Raw genomic sequence first — 16607 nt, 5'->3', positions numbered from 1 at the left:
TTCTGTCAAAGGTGAAAATATTTATTAATCATTCTATAAATAGAACAAAAGACAGTGTAAAACCTCTTTAAATGTATGTAATAAAGGTTACACGACATAAGATGAAGAAAAATAGTCAGGCTGCAGTTTTTAATGGTGCACCACATCACAAGATCTAACTGAAGCCACACAGCATAATGTAATGCCATTTTTCTGAAGGTTTAAGCTAAAGTAAAGCAAATGGATATATGAAGAGTCTTTTCCAAGACCCCAGTGAAGGATATAGCAAGTCAGCCATAAGGTTTATATTCCCCAGTCTGAAAATTGAGGTGCCAGTGTGCACTAATCTATAGGGTTTCGATTTCAAAAGTTGATCTGTACTCGGAGTCAGTAGGGACTTCATACATCTTCCTATTTAAGACATATTTCCAGCATCTTGTTAAATCTCTTGATATGTAGTGTTATGTAGGCCACAGGTTGAGATCTTGCAGTTACCCGACTGGAGAAAGTGCACTCAATACATGTGTTTGTAACAACATCAGTGATGTGCATTGAGACAAGCAGCATAGAAGTCCACCTGCATCCTGCCACTGGCTCTCCCATACGCATCAGTGGGACTGGGACAGAGGTCATACTGCCTTGTGCTTCTTCCCTCCATCCTGCTCCACAGGTTTCTTTCTTTTCATGTCTACTCGTCCTGCGGGCAAACAGTACACTCAGTTAAACCAAAGTCCTTTTAGGCAAGTCCCTCCACTCGGCGGCCATATACCAACGTTTTAAGGGCACTCATCGGGCACAGTCTTTGGGTCGAACTGCGCGTGCGCAAGGAATCACGACACCAATCTTTCTCCAGCGGCGAGATCACAACACATGATTGGCACGATGTCTTCACAACACACCATATGATTGGCTCAATGTATTCACATCACACCACATGATTGGCTTAACGTATTCACATGTCGACGTTTTGCCGAGGAAGGGGTGGGATATATGTAGACAACGGCCATATTGGCGTGACAAACTAGCCCCATGCATTTCTATGGAGTATTTTTTGAGTGCTGTGTCTCCACATTAGAAAGTCTCTGGTTAAACCTCCAGTCCTGAGGCCAGATGTGGCCCTGAGAGGGTGTGCTATGCGTTATTGAAATTGGACTCACCCCTGGCTGGGCTGTGTTGGTGCTGGTGTTGGTGTTGGTGCTGGTGCTGGTGCTGGTGCTGGTGCTGGTGTTGGTGCTGGTGCTCCGTCTTGGAAGCGGGCCGCTCGGCTGCAGAACTCTTGGAGCTCTGCTGGGATGCGGACGAGCCAGGGCGTGCTTCCTCCTTGCACCTATGCCCCTCCTCCAGGGCCAGCCCCTGGGTTTTCCCTACAGGAGAGGAGTGGGACACGTCAGGGACAGGGACGGGGTCAAGATGGAGAAGCTTCTACCCACACACTGTATACAATGAACAGGCACTCACATCGTAATCAGTCACAAGCCAAATGAACGGACTGTAATACATTCTAATACATCAGTTCATTTGACATCAATACTCTAGGATAATACACTAACCATGCGGAATGGATCATTTGATCAATAATTAAGTCACAAGCAAAATTGAGAATTTAGTAAAAATATTATACTGTACCTTAAAAGATCCAGACATTTGCACTTTCAAAGCACAATAAAAACACACATCTCTTGTTAGTAAGATGCCATGCATGCGCTAGTCCTCACTCTTTGAGGTCATTTGACAAAACCCAAAATAAGCCAATGCCAGAAAAACAGTCTCAACAAATACCATTACTGGGGAATGTGTCTTGGCCAAAATGAACAACAGAAATACTAATAAGGGATTTGCCTATGAGATACAGCTATGATTAACAACGGATGGTCAAAACAATTTAAAGCATTGATTCCAAGTGGAAAATCCACTATTTCCACAATAAGACAAACTAACTGTACCTGTGAAAACTATCTGTAACTGTACTTTTAATACTAAAGTGCATTATTTAAAAGAACTGGACTTTGAATTCTTGCTATGAAGAGAGGATAGCCAAACTTGAAAACGGCCATTACATGAAATCAGTTAAAACACAACATTGACACATACCGTAACCAGTAATAGCTGCTTCAATGGTCTGGTTAAAGCATGCAAAAATTCTCAGAGGAATGCATTTGTGAATGTCAGTGGATTAGATCAGATTTAGACACGGAATATCACACAGCAGCCAAAGCTCCCACATCCCCATAAAAAGGATGAAAGCCATTTATTGATGCCAAATTGTCTTACAAATTACACAAAAGTCCTTCTATTCACGTATATATCACCACTTCGGATTTTAGAACGGTTATGTCATATTAACATTAACATTATTAACATTTGTTGGCATACATGCGAATATATGAAAAAAAAAAAAACAGGAAAAAAAACATTTTACTTAAAACTGCATATCATTACATTTCAATGACATACATAACATACATTTATACATAAAATAAATTTAAATAAAAGAAAAAGACAATTTTCAAAGACATAGAGTTACGTTCATCCAATTCAATTGGTTCAAACACTTCATGTAGTCATGTTTTTTTTTTTTTTTTTGTTAAATGCATGTTGTACTCCTTGCCCTAAAGCACTACCCAAACTATCCCCGAATTTGCTCTTCACCCACCCATGAAAAAAACTACTGTACAGTCAACAGACAAGAAGGAAATCCAGACAACTCCAGTGGTACAATGTCATGGTCCCAAAATGAAAGCAAATGCACTGACCACACACCCTGTGCTAAAACACTGACAGCTGTTCAAATAAATACATTAAACAGAGGTTCAGAGAAAATTAGGTCTTTCATCTAAAAAGACCAGACTAAAAAAAATCAGATGTACATATCTCAGTACAATGCTTCTATGGTTATAGAGTTCACGCAGAAGACCTCCTGTGGTCTTACTTATTATCCAATCGCAGGAGCTGTTCCTTACCATTAATGGTCACAGATCTTAACTGGCCGTCCTCTTCCACCTCCACCCGTTCCTGTCCATTCTCTATAATCCTGAGAGAGAGACAGAGAGAGACAAAGAGAGAGAGGGGGGGGACGGACAGACAGACACAGAGAGAGAGAGGGAGCGAGGGAGGGAGAGAGAGACAGAGAGAGAGAGAGAGAGAGAGAGAGTAGAACTGAGTAATGCTACTCATGAGCCACACACAGCTTTTGTGACTACACAAACATGCTTACTTCAAGAGGTCAACACCTCACGGTGACTGGATATTCCTGAGGTCTGAATCTGCTTACACGCACACATCGACATGAACCAACTACAAAGGGCAAACCACGGGAAAAGACAAACAGTAACAAAGGGGATACCTTTTTGTTGTGATTTTCCTGCCGTTGACGAATTTGGTGGAGGTGGACACGGAGCGGAAGCCGCCCATGCCTCCGCCGCCCCCGCCACCTCCTCCGAAAGAGGTGGAGGAGAAGGAGGTGAAGCCTCCACCCATGTGCCCCATGTGTCCCATATGTCCCATGTGTCCCATGTGCCCCACGTGTCCAATTGCCCCAAAGGGTGAGAAGCCTGCAGACAGAGAGGGAACATATAAGCACAGAACCAGAAAAACCTGAACCCCGCTGAGAATCAAACATTTTAGAGTGGAGCGGAGCGCTCTAGAATCTTGGCTGGTACATTTCACACTGTTATGGTAGTCCTAGGCGGTATACCGGTTCACACCGTATACCGGTGTACATTTTCGTTATGATATGAATTTTTAATATACCGCCATACCGGTGTATTTGATTAGGCTAGGCTACACAACGTTTGGAACGCTGCACCGCGCGACAGTGTTTCAGACGGGACTTTTCACACGCACGCATGGTGCCACTGCGAGGCATAGTGAGGGTAAACAAAAAAGTTTTTTCCCTGAAGTATGACCCTTAAGGCTTAATTTCTCCTTAGGTAAGGGGTTTATTTAAAGGTGTTGCACAGAATACCTTAAATAGTTTCTTTAGTTAAGGAAAAACGTTAAGGGATACTGCAATGAAAGGGATTTACCATCACGAAAATTCTATTGAGATTGTTCAACAGCTGTAACTAGCTGGCTAGTAGCCTAGGTGATGTCGTTAGTTAGCAACCCACCGAACACAGTGAAGTTTAATGTTCTTATCATTCATCTCACGTTAAGAATATTCGCTGAAATTATCCAGGTAGCAAGTAAAGCATGTTATAGACATGCACTGAGCAATACTAGCTGGCTAGTTAGAAATGACCCTGACTGTCATCAGTGCACCAAAACGAACTTTTTTGTTAATGTTTTGCCTAGCGAACCGAACCAAAGCTCATGGTAGGCTAACAAGACATCCACATCCACATTAAGTTAAAGTTACCCTACCACTAACGTCATGTAAACCACACAATAACAATAAGGCATGTTTCTGATAGGCCTATTTGACAGAGTAAGCATATTAGCAGAGAGGTTTTATTTTAAATTGTATCATTTCCAAAAAAGTATAATATAAAGTTGCACTACTTTTTGTATTAGTTTTATACAGGATGTTTGTGAAATTTGCACAGTAAAAGTTCTGTATTTTCACTGCAATTGTCTTTGCATTCTGATTAGATTCTTCATTAGAATCACGAGTGGCTCTTTGTAAACAGCATAATTTTCTGGGGCCATGCAAAACTGCATTACCACTAGTGTGGAGTTATTCTACATCATGACAGTAAAATAGACCATCCTTAGTCAATGTATCCTACTGCAGCAATTCCTCTCTCAACCTGTAGAAAATGCTGTGAACATCTGATTATGCATGGGGGAAAAAATACCGTCATATACCGTGAAACCGTAAGAATTTTGAAAAATACCGTGATATACATTTTTGGTCATACCGCCCAGCACTATGTTATGGTATGAACCAGGGCTTTGAACCGGTTCAAGGAACGAAAACGAAAACCGGGAACTTTTTGTATTTTACAGGGAACAGAAACGAAACCGGAAACGTTATTATTTTTTATGTTCTGGAACAGGAACACTTATTTAAAAATAATGGTAACCGGTTAATACGGGTTAATTAACTAAAAAAAAAAAAAGTAATTATTTTCCTGCGCACGTTACCATGACGGCTGAGGTTCACTTCCTGTGTGACATCACATCAGACATTCGATGACTGAATGGAGAGAGAGAGCGGTGAATTACAAAGTCTCCACTCCAAATCTTAAATAAGAGGTAAATTACGATCCATCGTTAATTAAAACGCTCATTCCAAACACAATATCAATAGCTATATTTGTCGACTCCACGTAAATGATGGACTAGCGAACATTAGGCCTACTGGATGGCCTTTCCCCCGACAGTTGCAATTTGTTGTTGCCCGAGTGGCATAACCACGTGTCTTAACGTCGTTACGTTTGTGTGAATTTTCTCTTTTAACAATAAACTACACATTTGAAATAATTGTAGGCCTATTTAATTATTATTATTATTAATAATAATATAATTATTATTATGTAATAATGGTTGTAATATTATTACATTTGGTTTAAGCTGGATGAGAAAGATGTGACATAATACTATAGCATTAAACAGCTGACAGGAACGAAATTAACCGTTCCAGGAACAGTATTTTTTTGTTCTAACCGGTTCGGGAACGTCAATTTATTGGTGGAACTCATAACCGGAAACGTTATAATTCCGTTTCTGTTCGGAACAAACCGATTGGGAAAAAAAATCGGTTCAAAGCCCTGGTATGAACCAAATGGATCACTGAGTGCCGTTATGTGCAGTTGATAGGTTTCATCTGGGCTGTGTCGCTGAGTTAAAAACTGTTCCAAAACTGTTCTGTTGGAAACTTGGGGGCAAAGCAAGCCTAATTTCATTTCATTTGGGAATCCGTGCATCTCAAAATCCTCTCGTGAATGATCCGCCATTTAACCTTAACAGAGCGGAGCTTAGCTCTATCTAGAGCCGTCTTGTGCTGGTGTGTTTGCACTTTCCTGCGCTGGTCGGGGAAACAAATAAACAAACTCGTTAGTGGGACGAGTACATAAGTAGGCCTAGTTCTAAGTTGTGTTTTAGTATTATATTTGCATTACTTTAGCTTGGGTTTTGTATTATTACCTAGAAATATGCTAACCATTCGTGCTTAAGTTCCAGACAGCTCATCATAATTGTTAAAACCTTCGGGGCTAACGCCTTTCATTTCTGCTGCAGCAGGTTGTGCGCAACAGAGTAGACGGACATATGATACAGTCTGAGGAGTTGCAGCTTTATTCAGTTACCCGCAGTTGAAACTAAACCTAAGTTTCCCTCACAAACTCTGATTTGGTCGCTATACTGTAGCTTATTCCAAGCTGAGCCGTTTATGAGCGTTTAGTCCTAAATGAAAACGATTCAAACTCTAGCCACTCACTCGCAATTCACTGACGTCAGGTTCACTTAAAGGAGCCACACATACTGTAGGGCTAGGCTACTGTTATGTTGTTGACTGCCATACTATTGAGGACTATTATGAGTTCTGTCCATCATTTAGTGGTAGGTAAAATTACTGCAATAAAATTATGCTTATTAAATGCTTTCCCCAAATCACTTTTCACAATTTTTTTTCAAGAGTAATATTATCGGTTATCGTATCGGTCACAACAAACCAATAAATATCGGTTATCGTTATCGGCTCTAAAATTCCATATCCGTGCATCTCTAAAATGCAGGCAACACCACAGATCTGACTGGTTGATGAAACAGAACATCTACATTTCAACAGAAAGCTACACCATCTTTATAAACTGTGCCCGCTCACGCAGACTTTAACATGACTGCTGAGATTGCTGTGGACAGCACTGCAAACATTAGGTATCCAACACTATATACCATAGGCAGAATATGACTAAAGCAAATTACCTTTGTTTATTATAATGGGAAAGAACTGACCATCTGCTTATTAACAAACTGTCCAACTTACTCATTATATTTAAAGGATCAATATGTAAGATTGTGGCCAAAACTGGTACTGCAATCACTTTCAAATTACTGTAGAGCGGTGTATCCCCTCCCCCCTGACTCGAGGTTGCCAACCCAGATGCTGAAACACTACTGACTTAGTGATTAGTAGATAGGTGGAGGGTGGCGCATCAGGCCAAAACACAACATGACATGACAAAACACAACATCAACATCAGTTGAGGGCTGCAACTTCACTTTTTAAATGACAATATCCTGGCCAGACTACTGTTATCAGTGATATACAGTTATGTGCAGAATAATAGCAGCGCTATTATTCAGTTTATACAGTAAATGTTTGAGTTTGTAAAGAAAAATGCAAACACTGCTATTTTTTTTAACAGCCCAACATTCCTTTTTCTTAACTTTCTGTAAAGGTATAACACAAACTTGATCAATTTTGGTCATGTTTTGATTTGAAATTGAATGTGCAGTGTTCCCAATGCATTGATATTATGGAATTAACAGCTATTCTAAGGATTTTGAGCTTTATTCAATTTTTTAAAACACACTGCTATTATTCTGAAGTTGAGATGCACATAACTGTAAGTATTTGAAATGAACATGATTTCTTAATGTCTAGTGACATATCAATCATTTTATGATTAATTGAAATACATTTCTTACATACGACAAGGTGTTCAAAGATGTCAGCCTCAAACAGCCATCTTTGGCTATGGAAGAGAAATTCCATGATTGAATTTCCCCAATCCATTAACGGCCACCAAAAGTAACTAAATATAATCAATAGAGTAAAGTATCCAGCATAGCCTAAACACTTTGCACTTTGGACTTTCTTTCTTTATTCTTCTCCCTTTATATATATATATATATATATATATATATATATATATATATATATATATATATATATATATATATATATATATATATATATATATATATACACAGCGGGGAAAATAAGTATTGAACACGTCAAGATTTTTTTCAGTAAGTATACTTCCAATGAGGCTACTTGCATGAAATTTTCACCAGACACTAGTATTAACTTAATCCACCCATATAAAAAAAATCCAAACATTAAAGTCCATAGGTAGAGTTATGTGTAATAAAGTGGAATGACACAGGAAAAAAGTATTGAACACGCCTGCTGAAATGTCTTAAATACTTTGTGGAAAAGCCTTTATTCGTAATGACAGCTTCAAGGCATTTCCTGTATGATGAAACTAACCAGTTACAGTATTCTGGTGTGATTTTGGCCCATTCTTTTCAACAGATAGTCCTTTAATATTGAAGATTCCAGGGGTCCCTCTTGTGAATCCTGATCTTTAGTTTACTTCTAAAACTGTTCAATTGGATTGAAGTCAGGGCCTTGATTTCCTTTCTCTGAAACCAATTGAGAGTTTCCTTTGCTGAATGGTTTGGATCATTGTCCTGCTGGAAGGTCTAGCCATGTCTCATCCTCATCATCCTGGTGGATGGTCAAGATTCTCCCGGAACAAAATGACTCAATTCATCATTCCTTCAACTGTATGAAGTCTGCTAGTACCATGAGATGAAAAACAGCCCATACCATGATGCCACCACCTCCAAACCTCACTGTTGGTAGGGTATTTTTAGAGTGATGCACAGTGGCATTTCTCCTCCAAATATGGTGTGTAGTATGACATCCAAAAAGTTCAATTTTGCTCTCGCCTGACCAGAATACATTCTCTCAGTATTTCATAGGATTGTCCAAATGTTGTGTAGCAAACTTTCAACGAGCTTTGACATGTTTTTCTTCAGCAATAGAGTCATGCGGGATGAGTGTGCATAGAGGCCATGTCGGTGGAGTGCATTACCTATGATTTTCTCTGTAACAACTGCACCAAGTCTTTTTGGAGCTTTCTCCGAGTGGTCCTTGGCTCTTGGGCTACTCTTCTGACTATCCTTCTGACTTCCTGGTCAGAAATCTTGCAAGGAGATCCTGTGCATGGCCAGTGATGATGCAGTGATGTTCCTTCCACTTACAGATAATGGCTCCAATACTGCTTGCTGGATGCTTCGGAAGTTTTGATGTGCATCTGTAACCAGTTCCATTGATATGTTTTGCAACAAAAAGGTTGCAAAGGTCTTGGGAGAGCTCTTTGCTTTTACCCATTATGAAATGCTTCTTGTTTGACACCTTGGTAAGAAAAAATCTTTTTATAGCCCACCAGTATGTATTAACCCAGCTTATATCAATTTGCACAGATAGGAGGGATAATTTCTCTAACTACTTATAGATTCCAGTTTGTTCCTTGCCATTTCTTGCCTTTGTGTACTGCTTTTTCTTAGTGTGTTCAATACTTTTTCCCTGTGCCATTCCACTTTTTTACTCATAACTCTACTTTTAGACATTAATGTTTGGATTTTTATATATGTGTGAATTACCTAAGTTAATACTAATGTCCGGTGAAGATTTCATGCGAATAGCCTCACTGGAAGTATACTTACTGAAAAAAATATTGACGTGTTCAATACTTATTTTCCCCGCTGTATATATATATCCTTTGCACAGTCTTGGAGTCAGTGGAACAAGCATTTCACTGCATTTATAGGCTACCTGTATAATGTATGTGACAAATAAACATTTGATTTGAAGTATCCTCACTTGGTTCAAAGGCTGAAAATCCTGCGCCAAACGGTGGAAATCCCCCGAATCCCCCAAAGAAGGGCCCTGCTGTCCGACTCCGGCTCACACCCCGATGGTGCCTCCGGCCACCAAAGAAGTCGTCGCCAAAGAAGTCATCACCGAAGGGGTCTCCACCTGCCATGGCCCAGAGAGAAAGCAGACACCTTTCACATACCATCACACATGGGCTGACAGAGTCTCGCTGCTCATGTAACACTCGGTATGTTTACATGCACAGTTATGTCAAGCTACGGTTATAGCTCGACTAGGCCATTCAATTGGACTACTGTCCTTGTCCAGTATAAAAGCAAGAAGGAGGAATCGATTTATTACCCAAAGTATGTTCAGCTTGTTAGCATTTGCCTTTTTTAAGGGAGACCTATTATGTCACAGACCAAAACAATTGACAAACAATTTAGCTGGCTTAAATTAGCATATTTTTTTATTTCTCCTTTATTTTACTAGGGTAGTCACATTGAGGCAGTTGCCTCTTTTCCAAGTGGGCCCTAGCCAAGAGAGCAGCATAAACGCAAAACATATAAGAGGTGACATGCATGCTATCCCTGCATGCTATCCCTCGTGGTTAGGGTCACTGCTGCTTCTTCTGTTAATTTCTGGGCCAAAGCCTGGGGAGGGGATTAGGGAGCATGCGCAGAGCAGACAGTCCAATTTGGCCCCAATTGAACGTATACATGCAGGAATATGTTGAAACCCAAACTCCATTATCTGGGTGTGTTTGACTTACAGTCAGACTAACATGTTCACATGCATTTTAACAGTTTTAGTCAGACTAAAACAACAATTCCAATTTTTTCTAACTTCATGTACAATGACTGACTCACCGAAGAAATCTGCAAATGGATCACGTCCCCCGAAGAATTCCCTGAACACGTCTTCTGGATTGCGGAATGTAAAGCCTCCGGTAAAGTGGTCACCATTGGAGTAATGCCCACCTGCTTAGAGAGAAAACAGGACATCATACAGAATAAATCACACAGACACTGTTTATTATAAAATACACAATGAGAAAAGATTGTGTATTGTGTAGTTTAAAACAAGATTTACCTCTACCACCACCACCTGCTGTTAAGCCTTCTTTACCATAGCAGTCATATGTTTTTCTTTTGTTGGCTATAAAAGAAGTATACTGTTAGTAAACTAGAGACAAACATCACACGATTCATAATTACTACACAAGTTAAACTGAAGGGAAACACTACGGGAAGCACTAGGACAAAGCAAGATCTAACAAGACAGAAGAGCCTTCAGCAACATTGATATGCATGCGGTCATGGCCTTCCACGAAAAGAACAAATAAAATAGCATTGACCAAAATGGTTATAGCGTGTTGCATAACCTTTAAGATCAATCATTTCCAACAAATGCTTTCTGTAGGTCTGAATGTGACTTATGCGTCTGTCAACCAGCAGTATTGTCCACTCTTCCTGAGCAAACTTGTCATCTCAAGCCTGAAGGGTGCCTTCTGCAGACTGCATGTTCCAACTCTTTCCAGAGATGCCCAATTTAGGATTTAGGTCTGCACTCATAGAGGGCCACTCTAGAATAGTCCACTCTTTGTTCCTTAACCATTTCGGTGTGCTTTTAGCTGTGTTTCTTGGGTCATTATCCTGTTAGAGGACCCATGACCTGTGAAGGAAACTGAGCTTTCGAACACCGGGCTGTATATTTCTTTCCGGGATGCCTTCAGGCCTTCATTTTTTCCATCTGTGAACTGATGTGACTTTTGCAAAAAAAACAAAAAAAACAATTCCATCCAATTTTTTCTCATCAATTCAAGTCACATCCAGCAAGGTTGGCCACAGGCACAGTCCCATGCACCTTATGCTTGTTAATAATATGTGCAACTGTAATCAATGGGAAATCAAACTGCTTGGAGATGATCTGATAGCCTTTGCCTAACATGCTTGTCTGTAACTTCATTTCTGATATTATCATGCAACTCTGATTTTTCTCAACTATGACTTCTATGGTCCATATTCTTTTAGGTGCATTAGAAGTGAAGCATTCTTTCAAGAATCTGTAAGGACACCAACAAATACAGCCATGACTGCATTTTAGAGGATGTGTGTGTGTGTGTGTGTGTGTGAGTGATGGGGTAATCCAGTTGATTTGTCCGAGTTAGAAAGTGTGAAATTTCCCGGTTGTCTTGCAACATTTCACCCAGACACGGCCCCTTTTGGTCGGAATATCAGCTGTCCAACTCGGGGCCCTTGATAGCGCACCGAGCTGAGTTGAAAACAAAGATGGCTGCGCCCATAATTGCTGAAGTTGAGATGTATTTACTTTGCATTTGTACTACATTGGTCGATTTAATGTCGACTTTAAATGCTCTTACACACTTGATTACATTACTGCTTTAATCCGATCACCAATTTATGCAATGCTCGGTCTTGCTGTGCGTGCAATACAATGTAACGTTTTGTTTTCGAGCTGGTTTGCTAAAGAGGCTAATGTAGCTAACAATAACAATAGCTACTGCCCCCCTCGTGGCTCGAGAAAAATGCACAGCACTTGTTGAAATTAAAATTGTAAGTGTGATGAAGCTGGAATATGAATGCAACTGTAAATCATCCCACAGCTTGTTTAGATGAACCACAAGCTTGCTCTCGTGTTCTAGGCAAGCGCCCAGCACTACCGAGACCAGGGGGTCAGGATTTGAAGGGTTAGCTTCAGCCACTTAGCATGGCATTTGGCCGCCGACATTTTTTAAAAAATGGCGTTACATGGTTGCAACTTCCGGCACCAGTTTTTACATGCTGATTGGTAGATGACAGCTCATGCACGAGTTTAGTGTTGGGCACGAGCGTCCTCGCGCATCCGTGTTGGTTTGCATTTCTGGAAGACAACAAATAAAACAACTAACTACTTGGATTAAGCTACTGATACTTGACTTAAAGCCTACATGGTTAGGCTGTATTATACCGGACTTTGTGGTAAATAAAAGAAAAAGTAAATGTTGTCATATCAGGATAGCCTATTATTTGCCTTATGTGTGGGTTGACAAGGTAACTGTATAACCATACATTTTAGCAGATGCATAAAAATGACCTATATCCAATTATTAGCCTACTCATTGCGTTGTGTATGAAAACTATTTTAAAACGCAGACTGTAGTTCCTACCTTTAGTCCATGACAACGCAACGCCTGGATCATGTAACCTATGTCTCCCCAAATGATTTAAAACGAAAGAAATGCCAATTACTTATTTAGTTTGCTTCCATGCAACATTGACATGCATTTGATTTTAAATATCCAGGCTGCCAGTCGAGGCAAAAGCCAAATATCCAACTCTTGAAATGCCTGCTCGAACCACAATACCCAAGCGATGTGCACTTCTATCGGCACGTTTTTTGCGTTGGCTTCATTTCGTCTGCCTGCAAATGTAGCCTAGGTTTAACAAGCTGCAAATTCACAATGGGTGCAGCAAAAATCCCAGCTATCCACACGTTTCTTAAATTCCATGTCTACTTAATTATAGTCATTTTCGTTGGATAGCCTATTGCGTAATAGGCCTACAACCTGTCCAAATATTTAGGAATCATTATTTGTGTAGCCTAAAGTGAAAAAGATTTTTTGCAGAAGTAGCTAGCCTAGCATAGGCCATTGAAATGAATTCGGCCGGGACTTAGTCACTCTCTCCAGTTATATATAATACCTCCATGACTGCCATGACCGAGACAGTTGCTGCCCTGGTGTCGTCCATGTTCTTTCCCACAAAGCCAAACTGGAACGCTAAAGTGCTACAAGCCAGGCTTCGCGCATTATTTTATGGTAACGGAGTTACGGTAACAGAGTAAACCCCTTTAGATATATTTTTTCTTCATTTTTTTTGTCAAAACCAAATCAAGGGAACTCTGTGCAACAAGAATAGAATAAGGAAAAAGTTGTCAATATCTTTCACAATTACTTTAAGATAAATTAGCTTTTCAAGAGCATAAATCTATACTGCCCGACACTCCACTTGTAATTATCTTCAGAATGCTGTAACCTTTGATCTAGGGCACATAGAAACAAACTTTAACCTGTTTTGTAAACTTTAAGTGATTGGTAATCATACCAGATGTGTTTTGTAGAGACATTTAAAGTTTTATTTTTTAACCCTAGATGTTAACATGCACATGATCTTCCCCCAAAGCCATATGACATGTAAGCCGGCCTTCACCCATCACCACATTAGGAAGTGATAAATGACCTTTGAGACGCCTCAGACACATTGCTTGCCTTTGCACAGTGCACAGTGCACAATTACTGGGCAGTGAAAATGAAACCAATAAATGCATAAAATGGAGATAAAGTTAAAGGAGAATTCCGGTGTGATATTGACCTAACGTGTGTTGAAACATGATACCGAGTGTGAACGTATGTCTCATAGCCCATCTCGGCTTGTCCCCTGCACTCTGCACAAAATCAGATTCTAAAAATAATTCAGTGGAAATGCATGGATTCCAGTTTCTTCCAGTAGCAGCAACTGGAATCCATGCATTTCCACTGAATTATTTTTGGAATCTGATCCCTTATCATACCTACTCGTCGCTCAACTTATCGTGACTAAATTCAAGATGGCTGCAAACACTAAACTTCGTGAAGATACTGTCTGTATAAATCGTCTTGGAAGTAAACTACTAGTGCTTTTTCAAAGTTCTCAATGTCTCGTTTTAAATGTCCCTCGGAAGTCTACCAATGAAGTGTGGAGATACATTGAGCCTCGTAAATGGTGTAAAACAGTGATTTATTTGCATGGCTAGCCCGATGCCGAAGCACCACCATTGAAAAAGCTGTTGGTAGCATCGGCTAACTAGCGCCAGATTTTGGAGTGCAGGGGACAAGCAGAGATGGGCTATGAGACATACGTTCACACTCGGTATCATGTTTCAACACACTTTAGGTCAATATCACACCAGAATTCTCCTTTAAGTAAAACACAAAGGCAAACACAACCATCAGCACACATCCATACATCTTCTGTACTACATTTAGAACATACCATCTGAAAGGACCTCATAGGCCTCTGAAATCTCTTTGAACCTTCGCTCTGCCTCATCCTTGTTGTCTGGGTTTTTATCAGGGTGCCACTTGAGAGCAAGTTTTCTGTATCTAAACTCACACAAAAACAAATACAAACATTATGTACCACAGTGTAATCGTGCCAACATAACAATGCCAAAGACAACTGCGGGGACATAATGCACTTACGCTTTTTTAATGTCCTCTTGAGATGCATTTCTTTGCACACCTAAAATATGGTAATATTCCCCCATGGTGCTGAGAAAATCTGAAGTTTGACCTCAGATAGCCTACAAAAATAGAATCATCTTTTTAGAAACAAGCTCAAGAAATGTGAAAAACATATGCATGTGCTCTTAAAAAACAGAAAGAGAAAACATGCAGCAAATTTGATCAAATTGTTACTGAAAGCCTGAAATACTATATAAGTATATTTGATGGTACTTATAAATCTGCACTTAGCAAGACAGTACTTATGCTTTCAGAGACAAGACCGTCACAGACCTAAAGTAAAACCCATTTAACACCAAACAGAGTCTCTTAGTCTATGGTAAAGATGCAAATGCTCTAGTCCAGATCATTGGTCTGGATGAGAGTGGTTACAGTTCAGAGAACTAGAATGAAATCGGATGTTCATTTGCCCATTTACCTTTAATGTAATATTTCTCTTAGGAAAAAGCCATTAGGGAGCCACCGTTTAATGAAGAACTATCTCAATAGCTAGGTAGAAGCTAACGGATAAGGTACCGTTAGCTATACAAGCTGCATTACTTTTAGTGGCACACATTATTATTGATAGTAAGTACACAACCTCTTGAACATTACAGCAGTCTAATCTGGTATTGCATTTGATACAACACAAGTGCTGCAAAAATCACGATAACGTTAGATACAATTATCATACTAGCAGGCTAGCTTCCAAACTAGCATGAAATTTGCATTGCTCGACCCACTTATCCTTAAATGTATTTAGAAGTTAATGCAGCTGCATGGTACATCAGCGCTTTGGGCAACACGAGACATTTAACACTAGTTGAAATACCACGACCTCAATGGCTGTCGAAAAAGGTCATAACCATTAACCTAATATTGATCACAGCCTACCTTTTCTCTAACGTTAGCTCGCTAACCTAATGCTAGGTAGCCAAACCGCTATCGGTGATGTGTTTACAGATGATGCCACAGCCTTACATGCTACGGACACAAGTAAGGAGGTATCAGACGTGTACCTTACCTGACCGTGCAGTTTAATTCTTTCTTTGGTCAATTAATTTCTGTCCAGTCTCTCTCAGTAAATACAATAGGTATTTACTAGTCTAGATACCAGTCATTTGCTTATACCGTTAGCTGCCTGTAATGCTGCTGAATCCCCGGAAATTCTAAACATTGCGTTTGTTGTTTAAATCTGACGTCACGTCCTGTGAAGTCAGTGGTCATCGTTGGGACATTGTGTAAAATGTGAATACAAAATGTAAAAATCTCTTAAATTCATATTTAGCTGCAAAAAGGACACAGACAACATCAAATGTTGAAAATGACAAATTTGACTATTTCATGCAAAATATATTAGTACGGTGTCTTGTGTAATCCCGTTGGATTTTCTTGTAATTTATTTTTTGTGTGTGCATATTTTGCTAGTATAGACAGAGACTTTTTTTAATGAGGAGACACAGCACTCAAAAAATCCTCCATAGAAATGCATGGGGTTAGTTTGTAACGCCAATAGACCTCTCCGGAATAAGTCCCGCCTCCGAAACATCCGGATCCACCCAACTTCCGGTTGTCGAATGTCTATGGGAAATAACATGGCGTTTCGAAAAATCGTACCTGTCAAACTCTGTAGGTGGCAAAGTAGAAAAAGCTGTTGGGCCGATTGGCCTACACAGACATCCCAACCTGCAAAAAGTCATTTCAGGGAGGTATCACGAAGCCCCCCCCCAAAAAAAATAAAATAAATAAATAAATAAATAAATAAATAACAATACTAAAAACCATAATAACAATACACCAAATAAGGAAGGC

The 16607-nt window shown here is 39.8% G+C and overlaps 1 protein-coding gene across 2 annotated transcripts; it reads right to left on the bottom strand.

The window, feature by feature from the left end:
- Positions 1-15959, bottom strand: dnajb6a (DnaJ heat shock protein family (Hsp40) member B6a). 2 transcript variants are annotated; one of them, XM_076293434.1, is made up of 10 exons: positions 15820-15959; positions 14775-14875; positions 14566-14675; positions 10625-10690; positions 10402-10515; positions 9539-9694; positions 3323-3530; positions 2940-3010; positions 1137-1343; positions 1-676 (listed from the first exon to the last, which is right to left on the bottom strand). In XM_076293434.1, the coding sequence occupies exons 2-10, from the start codon at positions 14837-14839 to the stop codon at positions 609-611; spliced, it is 1065 nt and encodes a 354-aa protein (XP_076149549.1). In that variant the 5' UTR covers positions 14840-14875; positions 15820-15959; the 3' UTR covers positions 1-608. The 2 variants fall into 2 exon arrangements, with proteins under 2 accessions (XP_076149549.1, XP_076149550.1); XM_076293435.1 differs by having other exon boundaries at positions 10402-10512.
- Positions 15960-16607: the final 648 nt, after the last annotated feature.

Source organism: Alosa pseudoharengus, unplaced genomic scaffold (genome assembly GCF_046254945.1).
Source record: "Alosa pseudoharengus isolate Yale_2024_CS ecotype anadromous, Long Island Sound unplaced genomic scaffold, YU_APseudo_1.1 YU_APseudo_1.1_scf_2, whole genome shotgun sequence".
Taxonomy (NCBI): domain Eukaryota; kingdom Metazoa; phylum Chordata; class Actinopteri; order Clupeiformes; family Clupeidae; genus Alosa; species Alosa pseudoharengus.
This window is presented reverse-complemented; position numbering and strand designations above follow the sequence as displayed.

What these genes read in the sequence shown, in the direction of transcription:
- dnajb6a (XM_076293434.1), bottom strand. Translation starts at nt 14,839, where the DNA reads ATGGGGGAATATTACCATATTTTAGGTGTGCAAAGAAATGCATCTCAA. An exon ending in CAAGAGGACATTAAAAAAGC is followed by an intron (nt 14,676 to 14,774) that starts GTAAGTGCATTA and finishes GTGTGAGTTTAG; the next exon opens with ATACAGAAAACTTGCTCTCA. An exon ending in AGCAGGTGGTGGTGGTAGAG is followed by an intron (nt 10,516 to 10,624) that starts GTAAATCTTGTT and finishes TTTCTCTCTAAG; the next exon opens with CAGGTGGGCATTACTCCAAT.